At 38.8% G+C, this 19,316-nt stretch overlaps 1 protein-coding gene across 1 annotated transcript; it reads left to right on the forward strand.

The window, feature by feature from the left end:
* Window positions 1-626: 626 nt before the first annotated feature.
* LOC132121465 (vigilin-like) lies at window positions 627-18,492 on the forward strand. The gene is made up of 28 exons (XM_059530872.1): window positions 627-695; window positions 1,796-1,875; window positions 3,038-3,136; window positions 3,507-3,655; window positions 4,549-4,764; window positions 4,847-5,053; window positions 5,135-5,350; window positions 5,608-5,814; window positions 5,889-5,996; window positions 6,492-6,596; window positions 6,799-6,877; window positions 7,209-7,348; window positions 7,438-7,542; window positions 7,648-7,761; window positions 8,048-8,134; window positions 9,144-9,275; window positions 9,379-9,597; window positions 9,709-9,930; window positions 10,009-10,227; window positions 10,535-10,673; window positions 10,771-10,886; window positions 10,972-11,076; window positions 11,342-11,476; window positions 11,567-11,710; window positions 11,843-12,022; window positions 16,216-16,332; window positions 16,439-16,588; window positions 16,690-18,492. The coding sequence occupies exons 3-28, from the start codon at window positions 3,061-3,063 to the stop codon at window positions 16,780-16,782; spliced, it is 3,780 nt and encodes a 1,259-aa protein (XP_059386855.1). The 5' UTR covers window positions 627-695; window positions 1,796-1,875; window positions 3,038-3,060; the 3' UTR covers window positions 16,783-18,492.
* The last annotated feature ends 824 nt before the right edge of the window (window positions 18,493-19,316 follow it).

Consider the following 19,316-nt stretch of genomic DNA (forward strand, 5'->3'; position numbering starts at 1 on the left):
CAGTCTTTTATTTTGAAAAGCAGGTGGAGATCTGCGTTTGGAAACCCTGAATTGACTTATCTAAATTACTCTACATTCATCTTGAATCAAAATTTGTATTGATGAGGGGATAAAAAAAAATCTCATCTTTTACTAAGGATACAATATTTACTTTAACTCTTTCCAAAATATACAACAGGGAAATTTTCTTTTTTTCACTCATTCCACTCTGTTTTTATACAGTCTATGATTCGTGATAAACCAGAAAACAGCACTCCGAAAAGTAAAAAATGTAGTGATGTAGCAAAACTACTTTAAAACGACTGTACTTTAAAAGTAGGCTTATATCTACATATAAAGTTTTAACCCATATTCTGTGCCATATTATATTCTCTATATGGAAAGAGACACATTCATATAAAGTAAACTATCGTTACTTTGTCAGTATCCAGTACAATCCAACAGCATTTGTACACCTACCAACAATTTACGTTTCAAATAATGATCTGTTTCCCTAAATGTAACATTTATTAAGACATAAAATGTAATTAACAAATAAATAAACAAAAACACAAAAATCATAAAACATAAAAATAATATCTCTGAATCATTACAGATATCTCATGAATCAAAGATTCGATTCATTTGGAGAGTCGATTCTCAGCAGCAGTGTTTACTGTCAGCGGACCAGCGGCTAGGCTTTTCTGTCTGATAAGGTGATCCGTTGCTTTTGTTTCCGTAGACGTGCTTTAAATCGCAACGTTTTGTTGACTGAATGAACATATCCGCGTTTTCTGCAATCAGCTTAACGTTATCGTATTTAAAGCAGAGAAAGACAGAAGCTCTGTAGCTAACGAGCTGTTACATGTAGCAGATTAGCTGGCCAGCTAAACTCAGATATTCTGAATATATATTCTGCAGTCTAGAACATTTACTACCAAGACTATCACCACGATACATAATGTGTCTCTCCCTCACTTTGCTAATCGAGATTTTAACAGCCGTTTTAATTGCCTAACGCGCTGTTATATGTCAGGCAGTGTTGTTAGCCTGCTCCAGTATTTGTTTACACTGCACTGAGCTTACAGATTATATGGATTCTGCATGATATATGCATTTTATATAGTATGCAAATAGACAGGAGATCGCGATAATTGCTTATATTTTTTTTTGTTTTGGTATTGAACATGCAAGTTTTGTAAAAAAAAAAAAAAAAAAAAAAATATATATATATATATATATATATATATATATATATATATATATATATATATATATTTGTGGATTGCATAGGTCCCTCAAGACTTAAAAGCTGTGAAAACCTTTGTATACAAGGCGTTTTTCCCTACAAACTTATCACCGCTAAAGCAGACAAATTAACACTCGGCAATTAGATCCTCATAATATTAAATAATATTGGCAAGCCTATTTAGCCCATATCTGTTTTATTACATGTACTGTATTATTCTACTACATGGGCAGTTTGCTCTCTCAATGAGTGTTAAGATGAATATGTGTAAAATGTTTCAATCCCATGTGTAAATACAATGCGTGTGTGTATTTTTGCCAACACATTACAGTAAGCACAAACACCCACACACCAATTAGATACCTAGTCACCTGAGAGTGAAGTGGAGCCTATCCTTAGCACCACATCTAGCTATTGCCTCCCACAGGACAGACCACTGTGACTCGGCCCCCCTCCCCAATCAACCTCAGAGGACTTGCCACAATATTTTTTTTCTTTATTTTTTTATGCTGTGTATGTAATCATAAGGCTGGTTACAAACCCTCTTTGCTAACCTTACCCACATAGGGCTGAACAAACAGACCGACACTGAACAGCTCTCAGTAGCATCCACCTGGACGGACTTTCTGGTTTTCGACCCTTTGCAGGTGGGTTAAAATCTCTGTCTTTGGCATGATTGTGATATTAAGCTGATAAGCACATTTGAAAAATGAGAATTTTGCATGCACTTACAGAATTTAATAGAGCTTGTTTTTAATGCACGTGTGCGGTGTATAAGCTGCAGTGAAAATTTCTGAAAACTGTTTACAGAAAATGTGACTATAAGGGTAAGAAGATAGATAGATAGATAGATAGATTCCATTAAAAAAAAAGCATCTTCTAAATGACTACATGTAAATGTAAAAAAAAATTATTTATATATATATATATATATATACATATATATACATATATATATATATGTGTGTGTGTGTGTGTGTGTGTGTGTGTGTATGTATAATAATTTTCATCGTCACATCTTTCTTCTTTACAGTTCCACTGGTTTAGACCAGATGTTTTCAATCTGGTGTGGGGTGGCCCCCAGGGGGCTGCAAAGGAGTGCTGGGGGTCCATGGAAAAGTTTAAAGAAAAATAATGTAAAAATTAGATTAAAATAAAAAAATGTTTAAATAAATGAAAAAAAATGTTTAAATAAATACAAATTTGATTAAAATAAGTTTGATTAAATGAATAAAAACATGTGATTAAAATATTTAAATTACTAAATAAATATTACATCTAACAGTAGAGTACAGTAAGGAATAAAAATATGTATTAATGAGACACCTAATTATTTTTTAAACAATATTGAAATTAAATGATACAAGAATGCATTTGAAATTTTAGATTAGGGTCCCTTGGACGAATATGATCATATTTGGGTGTCCTTGGCATCTAAAAGATTTAACAAGTTTAAACAGTTAGCCTATCATTTTAAACAACGATCAATAATTGTTACATTAGTCAAGCTCACACGAGGCTTTTCGTCAGATTTCACAGCTGCAGCATCTTTAATTGGAGAGCTCAGGTGGAGAGAGATGCTGCTGGGCTCAGGGAGATGCCAGTGTGTGCCGGGGCCCTGCTGGGCTGCTGAAACCGCTGAGAATAGAGCTCAGCATCACTCAGATGAAAGTAGTATATTACAGATATGCTCTTTTAGTTAGTTATATTGAAGGCTGTGTGTTTGGCCTAGATATTATCTACTATTATGTTTATGTTTTTCTGTATTTTCTCTCCACACGTCCCTCCTCTTCCTCCTGCTCTCTGCAGGATAGCGGATCAGGTCTTGAAACATGAGTTCTGTGGCAGTGTTGACTCAGGAGAGTTTTGCGGAGCACCGCAGTGGCTTGAAGGACAGTGAGATCATGGGTATGATGACTGTGGCAGAATTAGGGGTGAAACTATTCTTCTACAAAAATACATATGATTTTTTATTTATTTTTTGTCATGGCAGGAATAGATGTAACAATGAATTCAAAGATGCTAGAATAAATATTAGTATACTTAATAAGTAGCGGCAAAGATAATATAAACTAATGATTTGACACTGGAACCGTTTTAAAGCTAGTATTAGACACATCTCTTTGATTTTGAACACATCCCTGATGGATGGACACTCATGCTGTTTGCTAGTTGTCATTGTATCACAATGATCTTTGACCGTGACAGCAGAGGTAATAATTCAAAGAAAAGTTGTTGTGTACATTTTACAGTTCTTTTTCTTATTGTCTGTGAATAGGTAGAGGACCAGAAGACGAAGCATATATACCCACCTATCTGGAAGCCTTTCCACCTTTGCCGGACAAGGGCACTCCAGGTGAGAAGAGCGGTGAGCCAGCAGGTGCCTGGAGCAAAATCCGACCCATCAAAGCCTCCGTTATCACTCAGGTAACATATATATAATGCTCTATAGAAGGTTTGTTCAGTCTGAGGCTACGTTTACACAACAACCAATGTAGTCAAAAACGGAAACGTTTTTCCCTTGTGTTTTAAAAAATTTTCATGTATACACAACAACATTTTCAAAACGATCCGCGTTTACACATATCTGCGAAAACGTCCAAAAATGCTGTATTAAGTATTCCTAGGCCAGTAGGTGGCGCTGTCACCTTGTTAGTAGGGGTGCGCGATAAATATCGTTTGATAATTGATGTGCATCTCGTCAGTAAAGCCGGTTCTCTAATCAGGGGTAAATTCCATCAGGTGTGTGATCTCACATAGAGCAGCTGTTACTTCACGGAGCCATTGTTAACTGACTAGCTGCGCAAATCCACGTTCATTATCAGCGTTTATTTGCGCAGCTAGTCAGTTGCACCCCTACTCGTAGTAAACAGTACCTGTTGGAAAGTGACAATTATATGTTGTATGTGATGTGTCTCCACTGTTGGTTGTAATATTGGTGAAGTAAATCCACACTTTGCTGAAGAAACGTTAGCAAACTCTTGATCAACAACAGCAGTACCATGTACTCCACCATTATTGTGTATGTTTGTTTGCACTTGCCTTTAAAATCGACACAAACTGCGCATGTCTACATACCTAACACATACTACGCACACGCATGTCTTCAGTGTTTTCAAAGATTCCTGTCTTGGGCGTTGAAACGGAAATGATAATGGTGGTGTTTTCAAAAACTTGCACTTTGAATACCGTTTTCAAAAATATGTGTTTTCATGTGTAAAATGGCCCCCGGGTAAGCTGCTTGTCAAACAACCATATCTTTTCATTGTTAATGAGGGCCTGTCACACTTTTTCTTCTTCCTCACCCTTTGCACCTTCAGGTGTTCCATGTCCCTTTGGAGGAGCGGCGGTATAAAGACAACAGTCAGTTTGGTGAAGGTGAGGAGGCGAAAGTGTGCCTGGATATCATGCAAAAGACTGGGGCACATATCGAACTGTCTCTTGCCAAGGACCAAGGCCTCTCCATCATGGTTACTGGAAAACTGGATTCGGTTATGAAAGCCAGGAAGGAGATTGTGGCCCGACTGCAGACTCAGGTGCTCGTTTGAGTCTTGCATTTCTTAGTCAATTCATTTTTTCTCCGTGTTAAAAGTTGTATTTCAATGCTGAACTTCTCAGGCTTCAGCGACTGTGCTTATTCCGAAAGAACATCATCGGTTTGTGATCGGAAAGAACGGGGAGAAGTTGCAGGAGCTGGAGCTGAAAACAGCCACCAAGATCGCCATCCCCCGATCTGACGATCCCAACGCCAACATCCGCATCACCGGCACCAAGGATGGCATAGAGAAAGCTCGCCATGAAATCCAGCTCATCTCTGCTGAGCAGGTAATCTTTAATGCTAGATGAGATGAGGCTTTGTGTTTCATTTCTAATTGAGCCTCACTATGACTTCACTGTTTGTTTTAGGATAAGCGTGCCGTCGAACGTTTGTCTTTTGAGAAGGCTTTTCATCCATTCATCGCTGGTGCATATAATCGACTCGTTCAAGAACTCAGTCAAGAGATCGGAGCTCGTATTAGCATCCCACCACCCAGCGTACCCAAAGATGAGATTGTCATTACCGGCGAGAAGGAGGCAGTTGCCATGGCGATTACCCGCATCCGGGCCATCTATGAAGAGAAGGTGAGAATTTTTGTTTTAAAGAAATTAATACCTTTATTAAGCAAGGAATACATTTAAAAACATTCAATTCAATAAAGAATCCTGTTCGATACAAAAAAATTGTATCACAGTTTCCACAAACATATTAAGCAACACAATATAGGAACCCGTTATTTCACAATATTACGATTTTTTGTGTATTTTTCAAATAGTCTTTGTATTTCAAAAACATGCATCTCGTGACATTTCCTGACCTCCTTCTGAATTTGCACAAGCAGAAACGAAAAACAACCACGATCTCAGTGGAGGTGAAGAAGTCACAACATAAGTACATAGTAGGCCCCAAAGGCAACACCCTGCAGGAAATCCTGGAGAATACTGGTGTGTCTGTGGAGATGCCCTCTCTGGACTCCGCATCTGAGACCATCATCCTCAGAGGAGAACCGGACAAGCTGGGTCCGGCTCTCACACAGGTGTACGCCAAGGTCAGTTTTGCCATTATTTGGCCTTATTTTCAACAGAATGCAAATTTTTTACATTGCACCTGTGTGTTTTGCAGGCTAAAAGTGTGATCGTGGTGGAAGTGATTGCTCCGGCTTGGCTCCATCGTTTCATCATTGGCAAGAAAGGACAAAACATCAGTCGCATTACTCAGCAGCTGCCTAAGGTATAGAAAATTGAAATGAGAAGTCTGTTAATAGAGTGCTGGATTTTTACATTGCCTTTCAGATTATTTCAGAGAATAAGCTCCTGTGACCAACAAAAGTGTATGATTCCAAAATTGTGTGTTTGTCAAGATAATCTTCACAAACGTATTCATTTTAAAGCCTAAATACAATCGTCAGAAGCACAACGCTATAAACGTACTTCAGTTCAGTGTCATCACCAGTAAGCTTCTGTCAACTCTTTCAAACTTTATTTAAAATCTTCAAGTTTAAAAGTTTTAGAGTTAGAATATTCAAGAGTGCAAGTATAAACACGACACCATGAGTAGATGAGTTTACCTGTATAGTGTGATGTTTTTAGATGTCTCATTCAACCTCTATAGTCCTATTAATCCACTTGTTAGCCACCACCTTTTTCAAGATACATGAAAGTTTAAAATATTCATGAGTGGGGTATTACTGGTGTTGGATAAAACGTGGCTGTTTGTCATCATCAGGTGCATATAGAGTTTACTGATGGAGAGGAACGTATCAGTCTGGAGGGACCGACGGAGGAGGTGGAACAAGCCCAGGCTCAGATACAGGAGATCATAAAAGACCTGGTAATAGAACCCGCAGATCTCTTACTATCAGGCTTTTTGCTGTTGTTGTTTAAAATGAAGATCGAATGGGAAATCTGGTTGCTAAAAATGGTTGCTTCATATCTGTCAAATTTCAGTTATGGTTTGTTCTTCAGGTTTCTGCATTTGTGAAATAGAAACAGTTTAGGTATAGTCCTCAAGTGTTTTCTTTTCCTCCCTCCAGATGGCAAGAATGGACTATGCCGAGATTAACATTGACCACCGTTTTCACAGACATCTCATTGGCAAAAACGGGGCCAACAGTAGGTCTAAAGCATTTATGGAGTGCTTAGTCTGAAACTTTAGTCATGTTTTGGATGTCTGGATAGAACAACTCATAGCACAGATAGAAGAGTAATGTTTAAATAGTCAAATTGTGGTTTTACACATTATTTGATTACAAGCAGAGCACAATGTCAGTATGCAACAGTTCGTGTGTTGCCACTGCCACAGAACCTGGGAAAAATGAATGACTGTGTTGCACACTTAATCTGATTATGAGACCTTTGAGTTATCTAGATTATATTTGTTACAGTAAAGTTCATTCGTTTAGTGAACAGAGCAGATTAATTAATTATTTGGTGCTTTTCTCAGTAAATCGGATAAAGGAGCAGTATAAGGTATCAGTGCGGATTCCTCAGGACTCAGAGCGCTGTGGGCTGGTTCGTATTGAGGGTGATCCTCAGGGAGTACAGCTCGCTCGCAAGGAACTGATGGACATTGCCCAACGTATGGTGAGACGTACTTTATGGAAAGCACTCTTATGACATAATGAAGCTCGCATGGTTTAAGATGTCATTTTCTGGCATGTTTGATACTTTAGGAAAATGAACGCACAAAAGACCTGATAATAGAGCAGAAGTTTCACCGCACCATCATTGGACAGAAAGGAGAGAAGATCAAAGAAGTACGGGACAAGTTCCCTGAGGTGCTCACTGCTTCATTTTGTTAAACACACCAATATCTATAGACTGCTGCACATTCATCACGTTACATGAAAGATGATTTCATACAGATGGTTTCATTTCCACAGGTCATTATCATCTTTCCAGACCAGCAACAGAAAAGTGACATAGTACAGCTCAGAGGGCCTAAAAACGAAGTGGAGAAATGTGCAAAGTTTCTGCAGAAACTCATCGCTGAGCTGGTACAAGAGTCATTTCCTCTTGATTCCTTCCTGCTCTCAAATTACATTTGCTTCGTGACTAATGCAAGGTCACAAAAAGAGCAGCTGTTATGAGATCAGATAGCTATGAAATTATCATACTCAGCCCACGGATGGCAACTTCCTCCAATGCTATTGTAGTTAAAGCACATTTTGTTTTAAAGTCAAATCATCTGTTGGACAGCTGGGAAGTTAAGTCTTTGAATGGCATTGAGGTTTAGTGTTTTTTATATTATGTTTTTAATGATAATTATGTTCATGTTATTAGGTTGAGAGCAGCTTCTCAATTTCTGTACCCATCCACAAGCAGTTCCACAAAAACATCATTGGCAAAGGAGGAGCCAACATCAAAAAGGTGAGGACACAAAGACCGCTATTGTTTTTTTTTTTGGATTTGTAAAGTTGACATATTCAGTCCAAAACTGAATATTGTTTTTAATTTCAGTTAGTTGAAGTTTAAAAATATTCAAGGTAAATAATGCAGCTTCCATTTTTTTCCTGGCATACTTTGGGTAATGTTACAGTAGACAATATAAACACACTATCAAGCACAATAAGACCATAGACTGTATAAAAACATGGACGTAGTGTCCGTGACGTCACTCAGAGTTTTCTGAAGAGCGTTTTTGAAGCTCAAAGTGGGCGGAGCGGGCCGAGATGGCGGAAAAAAAAATGGGCAAAAAGGTGGGAGCTGGTTGCTGAAGCCACGCCCTCGTACCTTTACAGCGGTGCCAGCAGCAGCAATCCACCTGTCACTCAAGTGGCCACGCCCTTAATTATGCAGAAATTTAAGGTTTACTATAATTTAAACTAATGATTTATAAAAAAATTCACCTCCCTCACAGTTGTCATGAAGGGCAAAATTAGCTATATAGACCAAAATCTTTTTTTGTACTAGACTGTAAACATGTTTTTTTCTGCTGTAAAGTTGGCATTTTAACATGGGGAGTCTATGGGATTTACTCCCTTTTGGAGTCAGCCTCTAGCACCCAGCGTCCGAGATTCAATGTGAAATTATGACAATATAAATATATTCATATGCGAGTAATTATGATTAATTCGAGGAAAATTTACAGCACTAATTTATACATTATTTTAGTTCAGCTTTATATAACAAATTTGGTTCTAGTAAAACAATAAAAACTCTTGCTCATAATGAGAAATTTTAGGAAAAAAGGACCATAAAAGCACTAAAAGCATTGGTGGTGGAGTATTGTGGTGTGGCCACCGAATATTAAAAAATAACATTCAGTATCTGAAGAAATAATCACAGTACAGTTTATTTATTTTTTTTAAATATTGTTCTAATTTAGTTGTTTTGTTTTCAGTGAGAGAAATTTTTGTTGCTGTGTAAATCTATATAGATACGTGAGGAGACCAACACCAAGATTGATCTCCCAATGGAGAACAGCAACTCGGAGATGATTGTAATAACTGGTAAGAAGAGCAGCTGTGAAGCCGCACGAGATCGGATCCTCGCCATTCAGAGAGAGCTGGTGAGAGAAACAGGAAGCTAGGGAATGTGTTATGGGTGTAATTCTCAATGCTCTAAGTTTTTCTTCACTCACACGTTCTCTTTTGATTTTTCAACTCTCCCAGGCCAACCTGAAGGAGGCTGAGGTTTCCATCCCAGCCAAGCTGCACAACTCTCTGATTGGATCCAAGGGCAGTCTGGTGCGCTCTGTGATGGAAGAGTGTGGGGGTGTTCACATCCACTTCCCTGCGGAAGGCTCAGGGCTGGACAAGGTCACTATCCGAGGTCCTGCAGAGGAGGTGGAGAGAGCCAAGAAACAACTGCTGCAGTTGGCGGAGGAGAAGGTGAGTAATGAGAGAAGATCTAAAGCAAAAAAGACAGCAGTGCAGAAAACTACTTTTCAAAGTTTGGAGTCATTCAGTCTATGTGACACATTTGTTTTTTTGTCCCACCAGCAAGTCAACAACTTCTCAGTGGAGATCCAAGCAAAGCCAGAGTACCACAAGTTCTTGATAGGCAAAGGAGGAGCTAATATCCGACGGGTACGGGATCGAACCAGAGCACGAATCATCTTCCCATCACCAGATGAGCCAGAACAGGAGCACATTACCATCATGGGTAAAGAGGAGGCTGTATGTCTTGCCCAGAAAGAGCTGGAAACCCTCATTAAAAATCTGGTATGACAGAAAAAAACGTAAAAGCATTTGAGTTAGTGTTTCTTTGAATGCACCTCCTCAACTGTGCTTTTATTTCAGGATGACGTGATAGAGGACAGTCTGGTCGTGGACCCCCGGCATCACCGTCACTTCGTCTGTCGGAGAGGGCAGGTGTTGAGAGAGTTGGCGGAGGAGTATGGCGGTGTAGCTGTTAGCTTCCCTCGCACGGGCACACAGAGTGACAATATCACTCTCAAAGGACCCAGAGAGTGTGTTGACGCTGCTAAGAAACGCATTCAGGAGATTGTCCAAGATCTTGTGAGTTCCATATCCAGTCCATGTATACATATTGCAGTGACTTTTCCGCCATGAATAGTATATACAATACTGTTCGGCAGTTTGGGGTTACTCTGGTAATTAGTAATTACTAAATTAGTAATTATTTGATCAAAAGTGACAGTACTGTACACTTACAAAAAATATATTCCAAATAACTTCTGGTCTTTTGAACTTTCTGTTACTCAGAGATTTCTGGAAAAAAATAATGTATCGTGGTTTCCACAAAAATATTAGAAACCATGTTAGAATGCTTTCTGATTGTCATTATCTGCTAATGTGTCATCAGGAATCACAGGTGAATGTGGAGGTGTTGATTCCTCAGCGTTACCATAGAGCCGTCATGGGACCCAAAGGTTGCAAAATACAACAAATTACACGGGAACATGAAGTTCAGATCAAATTTCCAGACAGAGATGAGTGTGCAGGTCTCTTCCTTACACTCAAATTAGTTCAGATATTTCTTTCGTCCTATTTATTGATGAAAAGAATATTTACGAGCTGTGTTGTATTTGTGGCTTGCAGCTCAGGAAGCTGCATCTCAAGAGAACGGGGATACGGATCTCATTCCTCGGAAGTGCGATATCATCATTGTGACGGGACGGGCCGAAAAGTGTGAGATGGCCCGTGGAGCTTTACTTGTAAGGAATTCTGGGAATTCTAGTGGTCTCTTTAGTCTTATAATGGATTGGTTTTCATTCTCTTTTATCCCATTTTGAATTTGAGGCTTTAGTTCCTGTGACGATTGATGTTGAGGTTTCCTATGACCTTCATCGTTACATCATAGGACAGAAAGGAGCTGGAATAAGGAAAATGATGGAGGACTATGAGGTAGAGACATTTTGAATTGTATTTGTACTACCGTTCAAAAGTTTGTGAACCCAAGAATGTGTTTTTTAAAGGAGTCTCTGATGCTCACCATCATGCTGCATTTATTTGATCAAAAATACTGTAAAGACATAATATTGTCTTTAATGTAATATTGTCAAATATTTTTTACAATTTAAAATAATTGTTTTCTATTTCATTTTTGATCAATTTAATGCATCCTTACTGAATAACAGTATTAATTTGTGTACTGTAATGTGCTGTACAGGTGAACATTTGGGTTCCTCAGCCTGAGCAACAGTCAGATATCATAAAGATCACAGGACAGGTGGCCAGTGTGGAGCGGGCCAAACAGGGACTGCTGCAGAGAGTCAAGGAGCTGCAGGCCGAGCAGGAAGATCGGGTACAACTTCTTCTCAACACCTCTCTGCTAATATACAATCTGAGATTTACTTCTTGCAATAGAATATATTGTTTTCTTGTCTGTTTGTAGGCCTTACGAAGCTATAAGGTGACACTCTCAGTAGACCCAAAATATCACCCCAAAATTATAGGCCGCAAAGGAGCCGTCATCTCTCAAATACGCAAAGATTATGATGTCAATGTGCAATTCCCTGACAAAGGTGATGAGCAGCAGGTATGTTTTTGCAAGGGCATTTCCTCAATCTTTAACCCAAATTGGTTAAAGAAGCTCATACCTTTCATACCTGTCATCCTGTTTGTCTCTTTGCATGTCAGCCTTTTTTCACGCGACTCTGTCTTCCTGTAGGATGTAATTCTAATCTCGGGTTATGAGAGGAATACTAACGAGGCCAAGGCAGCTATAGAGCAGCTTGTGGCAGCACTGCAGGATATGGTGAGTGAAGACATCCGGCTGGACCGGCGGGTCCACGCACGCATCATCGGAGCACGTGGCAAAGCCATTCGGAAACTCATGGAGGAGTTCAAAGTAAGAATACTTCTCATATTTGCCGATAGTGATAAAACTATATCAACATCTAAATTAGTCATGATATTTAACATAGTAAAAATAACGATGATTGTTATTATTTATTATTTAATGTATTTTTAAAAATTTTGTAGTACATAATATTTAACATGATAATCATAATAATAATATTATCAGGGTGGCGGGTCCTTAAAAAGTCATAAAATGTCTTCAGATTTGATGGGTCTTAAATATTTTTGGTCACATTGCTGCAAAACATTTTAACTATTTGATGGAACCGGTGACTGTTTACAAAATAGAATGTAAAAAAGATGGACAACGTGTCTTAATTTCCTTCCACTATAGAAAAGTGAAGCCAAAGCATCTTAGTATGGCTGCTGCCATCTTGAGTAAATTACGTCATTTGGAGCCAGAGTCCGTGCAGTGAAGATTTGTTTGGAGCCAGAGTCCACGCATTAGAGATTGTTTGGTGCCAGAGTCCGCGCGGTAGAGATTGTTTGGAGCCAGAGTCCGCGCGGTAGAGATTGTTTGGAGCCAGAGTCCGCGCGGTAGAGATTGTTTGGAGCCAGAGTCCGTGTTTGGAGCCAGAGTCCGCGTGGTAGAGATTGTTTGGAGCCAGAGTCCGCGCGGTAGAGATTGTTTGGAGCCAGAGTCCGTGTTTGGAGCCAGAGTCCGCGTGGTAGAGATTGTTTGGAGCCAGAGTCCGTGTTTGGAGCCAGAGTCCGCGTGGTAGAGATTGTTTGGAGCCAGAGTCTGCGCGGTAGAGATTGTTTGGAGCCAGAGTCCGCGCGGTAGAGATTGTTTGGAGCCAGAGTCTGCGCGGTAGAGATTGTTTGGAGCCAGAGTCCGCGCGGTAGAGATTGTTTGGAGCCAGAGTCCGTGTTTGGAGCCAGAGTCCGCGTGGTAGAGATTGTTTGGAGCCAGAGTCTGCGCGGTAGAGATTGTTTGGAGCCAGAGTCCGTGTTTGGAGCCAGAGTCCGCGTGGTAGAGATTGTTTGGAGCCAGAGTCCGCGCGGTAGAGATTGTTTGGAGCCAGAGTCCGCGTGGTAGAGATTGTTTAGAGCCAGAGTTCGCACAGTAGAGATTGTTTGGAGCCAGAGTCCGCGCGGTAAAGATTGTTTGGAGCCAGAGTCCGCACGGTAGAGATTGTTTGGAGCCAGAGTCCGCGTGGTAGAGATTGTTTAGAGCCAGAGTTCGCACAGTAGAGATTGTTTAGAGCCAGAATTCGAGCAGTAGAGATTGTTTAGAGCCAGAGTCCGCGCGGTAGAGATTGTTTGGAGCCAGAGTCCGCGTGGTAGAGATTGTTTAGAGCCAGAGTTCGCACAATAGAGATTGTTTAGAGCCAGAGTCCGTGTTTGGAGCCAGAGTCCGCGTGGTAGAGATTGTTTGGAGCCAGAGTCCGCACGGTAGAGATTGTTTAGAGCCAGAGTCCGCGCAGTAGAGATTGTTTGGAGCCAGAGTCCGCGTAGTAGAGATTGTTTGGAGCCAGAGTCCGCGCAGTAGAGATTGTTTAGAGCCAGAGTCCGCGTAGTAGAGATTGTTTGGAGCCAGAGTCCGCGCAGTAGAGATTGTTTGGAGCCAGAGTCCGCGCAGTAGAGATTGTTTAGAGCCAGAGTCCGCGCAGTAGAGATTGTTTAGAGCCAGAGTCCGCGCAGTAGAGATTGTTTGGAGCCAGAGTCCGCGCAGTAGAGATTGTTTGGAGCCAGAGTCCGCGCAGTAGAGATTGTTTAGAGCCAGAGTCCGCGTAGTAGAGATTGTTTGGAGCCAGAATCCACGCAGTAGAGATTGTTTGGAGCCAGAGTCCGCGCAGTAGAGATTGTTTGGAGCCAGAGTCCGCGCGGTAGAGATTGTTTAGAGCCAGAGTCCGCGCGGTAGAGATTGTTTAGAGCCAGAGTCCGCGTAGTAGAGATTGTTTGGAGCCAGAGTTCGCGTAGTAGAGATTGTTTGGAGCCAGAGTCCGCGCAGTAGAGATTGTTTAGAGCCAGAGTCCGCGTAGTAGAGATTGTTTGGAGCCAGAATCCGCGTAGTAGAGATTGTTTGGAGCCAGAGTTCGCACAGTAGAGATTGTTTGGAGCCAGAGTCCGCGTAGTAGAGATTGTTTGGAGCCAGAGTCCGCGTAGTAGAGATTGTTTAGAGCCAGAGTCCACGTAGTAGAGATTGTTTGGAGCCAGAGTCCGCGCAGTAGTGTCGTTAGGTGGAGCCACAGTATCAAACTCCCGCAGTACCAATCAACCATAACGACACGCCCCATTTTTATAGCATCAAATTACTAGCTAAAATTCAACTTATCACAAAAACAAACAAATGAACATATATAATCGTGATAACAACTACCTTAAATGACCAAAACCATTTTTCGGAAAATTGTATTGGAAGTGTAATTTTTTTTTTGACTCAAGTCCCATTCGTTTACAAGGAGAGGGTGGGGTTTATGACCTGTACTGCAGCCACCCACCAGGGGGCGATCAAAAAGCCCGCAGCTTCACTCTTCAGGACATGTGAGGCACAGCCGGTTTACAATTATTGGACAGACTGAACTTCATCAGAGAAAATTGCGGTAGCAGAATCCAGCTGAACACCTGCTAGCTGAGCAGCCTTCTAGGTAGTTTAATGCAAGTTACTGAAAATGGTTAAATAATTTTACTTCTCCCCAACTGGACAAATAGCCTGATAAAGACTAGTGACAAAAAAAATAGTGAAGCATCAAAAACGTGAGAATGATTCTTCTGATTTTATAACATTAAGCTGAAATAGCAATTAATGATGGATAATGTATTTCTGTTATCAATGACTCGTTGTTGAGGCTTGTGCTGCCCATTTCTGAGAAAGACACTTTTATAGAGAAATCAAATCAAATGAGTGTAACGGCACACATAAAGAAATTCAAATTGTTTAGTTTATTAATAACATGATGAAGTTCCATCTCACCATAAGTGAGCTGTTTTGCTGAATATTTACAGTACATTGTTTTTAGTACAACAAACAAATAAATATAAAATTACATTTTAGACACCGTATTGATTGTTTTGTTCTTTCACAAATGAAAATAGTTCTAAACAAAGATCCGAACAGAAGAATTGTTCAGTGTTTTAAAGTAATCGGAATGAATTATGACTCAACACCACCTATAGGCAGTTAAGTCTCATGTTTAAAAGTATGTATTTTTCCTCAACATTTCCTATTTATATATTCAGAAATTTTATTTAAACAATTTATTTATTATAAACAATAATATCGTAACATTATATATTGCAGATGTAATTTTGGAGTGTAAATTATTTTATTTGATTGGTAAAAGCCTCAGCGTGAATTTCTTGATCAATTGTAAGAATTTGACATGAAAGATGACGCATGCAATAAGGTTGTATTAATAAGGTTAAAAAATATTGCCATTTATAAATGTAAATAACATCCTAGGGTAAATATTAAAAACAAGATTAAGTATATAAAAAGCTGATAGAATGCTGATGAAAATATTGCTTCACAATTAATGGTTGGTGGTTTTTACACAGGGATATTTTGTATGGGATATTGTCTGCTGATATATAAAGTTCACTGTATATCATAATAGCATTTTTGACAGCAATGATATTTTGTTTTCTTTTTACATTAAATACATTAAATATTATATATATGTAAAATAATGCATAATTCCATCGCAGGTTTGGTCTTAAATTTCACACAAGGTGGTATTAAAAAGTCTTCAGTTTTCATATCTCTAGACACCCTGATTATTGATGCTGATAATAATGATCAATAACAATCATTATAATAATAATTATTGACTATTATTATTATTATTATTAAAAATAGTTATTACATCACCAATAATATTTAACACCATAATAATAATATAAGAATCATCAAAACAACCATAATAATAATAATAATTATTATTATTATTATAAAAAATAATTATCACCAATAATATTTCTTATAATAAAGCAATAAACTAATAAAGTGTTATTGTTGTAGTTGTTGTTGTTGTTATATTTATTAGTTGTTGTTAGTAATATTTACAATAAACTTTACAATAATAATAATTGATACTTATTATTAATAAAAAAAAACATATTGAAAATTTTGTTATCTACTGATCTATACAATTCTCTGTCATAGATCATTGGCAATATCTTATATATATATATATATTTGGTTTGTATCATCCTTAATAATGATCTTTTTTATTTCAGGTTGATATACGGTTTCCTCAGCCAGGTTCTGAGGACCCGAGCAAGGTTACTGTTACTGGACTGCCAGAGAATGTTGATAATGCCATTGACCATCTACTTAATCTGGAAGAAGAATATGTGAGTTGGGAATGCAGAACTGCAGATGATTCTTTCTAGACAGATAAAATCCATCACCTGTGTTTTCCTTTCTTTTGCATTCTCACTCGCTCATCTTTCCTCATAGATGCTGAGCGTCACAGAGACAGAGACTATGGCATCTTATATGAAGCCTCCTTCAAAGACAATGGGAGCAGGAGGAAATGACGAGGATAACAAAGCTCTGGCTAAAGGTTTTGTTGTGCGGGACGCCCCCTGGAATGCACAAGGCAACAAGGTTTAAAAGTTTACCACTCAAAATCATGATTTTACAAAATCATGTTGTCTCTCTCATCGTCATGTTAACGATTTCCTTTTTACTCTTTTCGCAACATTCAGGCACCAGACATGAGCAGTGCCGAAGAGTTCCCCACGTTCGGAACTGGAATAGCTCCGAAACAGACATCTGCGTGGGGACCTAAAAAGTGCTGAATGAAACAGATTTCACTCCGGATCTCAAATCTCTGGCACTTGAGAACAAGAACATTCCATATTTTTTGCTTGTCTTTCTCCTGGTGCTTTAGTGCCCTTGGAGGAGTTACTTCAGTCCACTCCTTCCTTTGCCTGAATAGTTCCTTATCATTTGGTGGATAGATGTTCTTCAACACTCCTCACCTGCCTGCAGATGGTCACCACACGTCAGTTCCTGTTGTGCCAGATTGAAATCACAGAAGCAGATCCTCAAGTAGCAATTACTGTCATTATCCACCTTTTGTTTTCTTGAGCTGGACGACGAATGGCTAGGCATTGAAGAACAAGGCAGAAATTTTCCATTTCTTGGACTGTTTATTGCAAGAGAACCCCTAGTTCACTGTGTATGAGTTATTTTTTATGTCCTTGATGGTTTTTACTGTTCTTTTTATGTATGTGTGTGTGTGTGTGTGTGTGTGCGCGTGTGAGAGAGATCCATCTAAATGCACTTGGTTTACTGAATTTTCATTTGACACCGTAAAAGAGATGAAGGCTGGTCAATAGTGATCTTTTTAAAACTATTTTCTGTATATACCGTATTAGTGTATTTATATGTATGTTATTTATTGATTTATTGAATATTCAAACTGATGAGTGTGAATGGTTTTGAAGCATAAAAAGTAGGTATTATTTTGCAGTATGCTTGGTTTCTTTTTCTTTTTTTGTGTGTCTTAGTCGTAGTTCATTTTCACAAGAAGTGTGTGTGTGTTGTGTGTGATTTACTTTTTGAATCTCAACATTTTGTCTTTGAATCTGCTGTTTATAGTTAAAAAGTATTTTCCACTTCACCTTTGTCTTCGACTTTTCCAAAGTGAAGGAAATTAAGATTTCCTTTTTCAAACCAGAGCATGCATAATTCAAATGAAAAGTCTCTGGATGGCTGTTTATTAACATAAAATTTCACTGATAAAGATAAAGCAACTATTTTGCGACTCTAGAGTCCCCTACAGTTAAGTGAGTGGAATTCACTATTGTAATTACACTGGATAGAAAACAAACTAGATGAACAAACCATTCTCCTTGTTAGAAGTCAGTGTAGTAGCAGAATTTCAAGGTAAAAAGCAACTTACAGTTGCTTTAACATGATTGACACTCACACTCTCTGTGAATTCTCAATTTGCATTTATTTACTTAAAGGTGATGGTGTAATTTTTCAATGTTGAATTAATGTCTTAATTTACAGAGAGAGCTGTAAGCAGCCATACATAGGTGGCGCTATCAATAAATTTCAACACATTGCTCTGTTTGTTTGAGCATCACAACCAGCCTGTTACATTAGCTCAACCAATGGCATGAGTTTGTTTGGATGACTGATAATAGAGGGGGAAGTATTGCATGAAACCTATTATTTTTTGCAATTCCATGTGGTGGCCCAGAAACTACACACTTCACCTTTAAATTTGAATGTTTTGACATTGAGGGTCATTCCCTGTCCTGCTAGCTGAGTCTTGTGAATCACTGTTGTATGTAGTGTGAACGTATGCTTGTGTACATAGTTGAGTGAAGAACCATCTACAACCAACCGGTGATAGAAACACTATCGGCCTTAAGAAGTTATTGCCATAGGATATTTTTACCAAGATTTGATGACATTGATATGCAACACTGCAATAACGTGTCAGTGACAGAACTTTCCTACTCTGAATAAAAACCCATTCCAATAAAAGGAAATGTGTTTTTGCTTTTCTTTATTTCTCAAGTTTTACCTAAATGTCAAAAAGTGAGAAAATAAGATCATGATCATGACTAAGGAAAAGTGCAAAATAGATCATCAGTTCAAATATAATTAAATCTAGTAAAATAAATTGTATAATTATATATTACATAAATAGTATAGGCCTACATATGTGTTGTTTTTAATATATTAATATGTTTATTCAGCATGGACACTTTAATTCGAGCAAAAGGTCAGAAAGACATTTCCAATATTTCAAAAGATTTCTATTTTAAATATATGCTGTTCTTTTGAACTTTGTTAATCACACACACATATACATAAATATATAGATACATACATACACGCACTCACAAGCCACTTTATTAGGTACACCTTGCTAGTACCGGGTTGGACCCCTTTTTGCCTTCAGAACTGCCTTAATTCTTTGTGGCATAGATTCAACAAGGTGTTGGAAACATTCCTCAGAGATTTTGGTCCATATTGACATGATAGCATCACGCAGTTGCTGCAGATTTGTCGGCTGCACATCCATGACGCGAATCTCCCGTTCCAACACATCCCAAAGCTGCTCTATTTTATTGAGATCTGGTGACTGTGGAGGCCATTTGAGTGTGGAGGCCGAGTGAACTCATTGTCATGTTCAAGAAACCAGTCTGAGATGATTTGAGCTTTGTGACATGTTGCTTTATCCTGCTGGAAGTAGCTATCAGGAGATGGGTACACTGTAGTCATAAAAGGATGGACAACGTCAACAACAATATTTAGGTAGGCTGTGACATTTAACAATGCTCAACTGGTACTAAGGGGCCCAAAGTGT

The sequence above is a fragment of the Carassius carassius genome, chromosome 39 (assembly GCF_963082965.1).
Source record: "Carassius carassius chromosome 39, fCarCar2.1, whole genome shotgun sequence".
Lineage (NCBI taxonomy): Eukaryota > Metazoa > Chordata > Actinopteri > Cypriniformes > Cyprinidae > Carassius > Carassius carassius.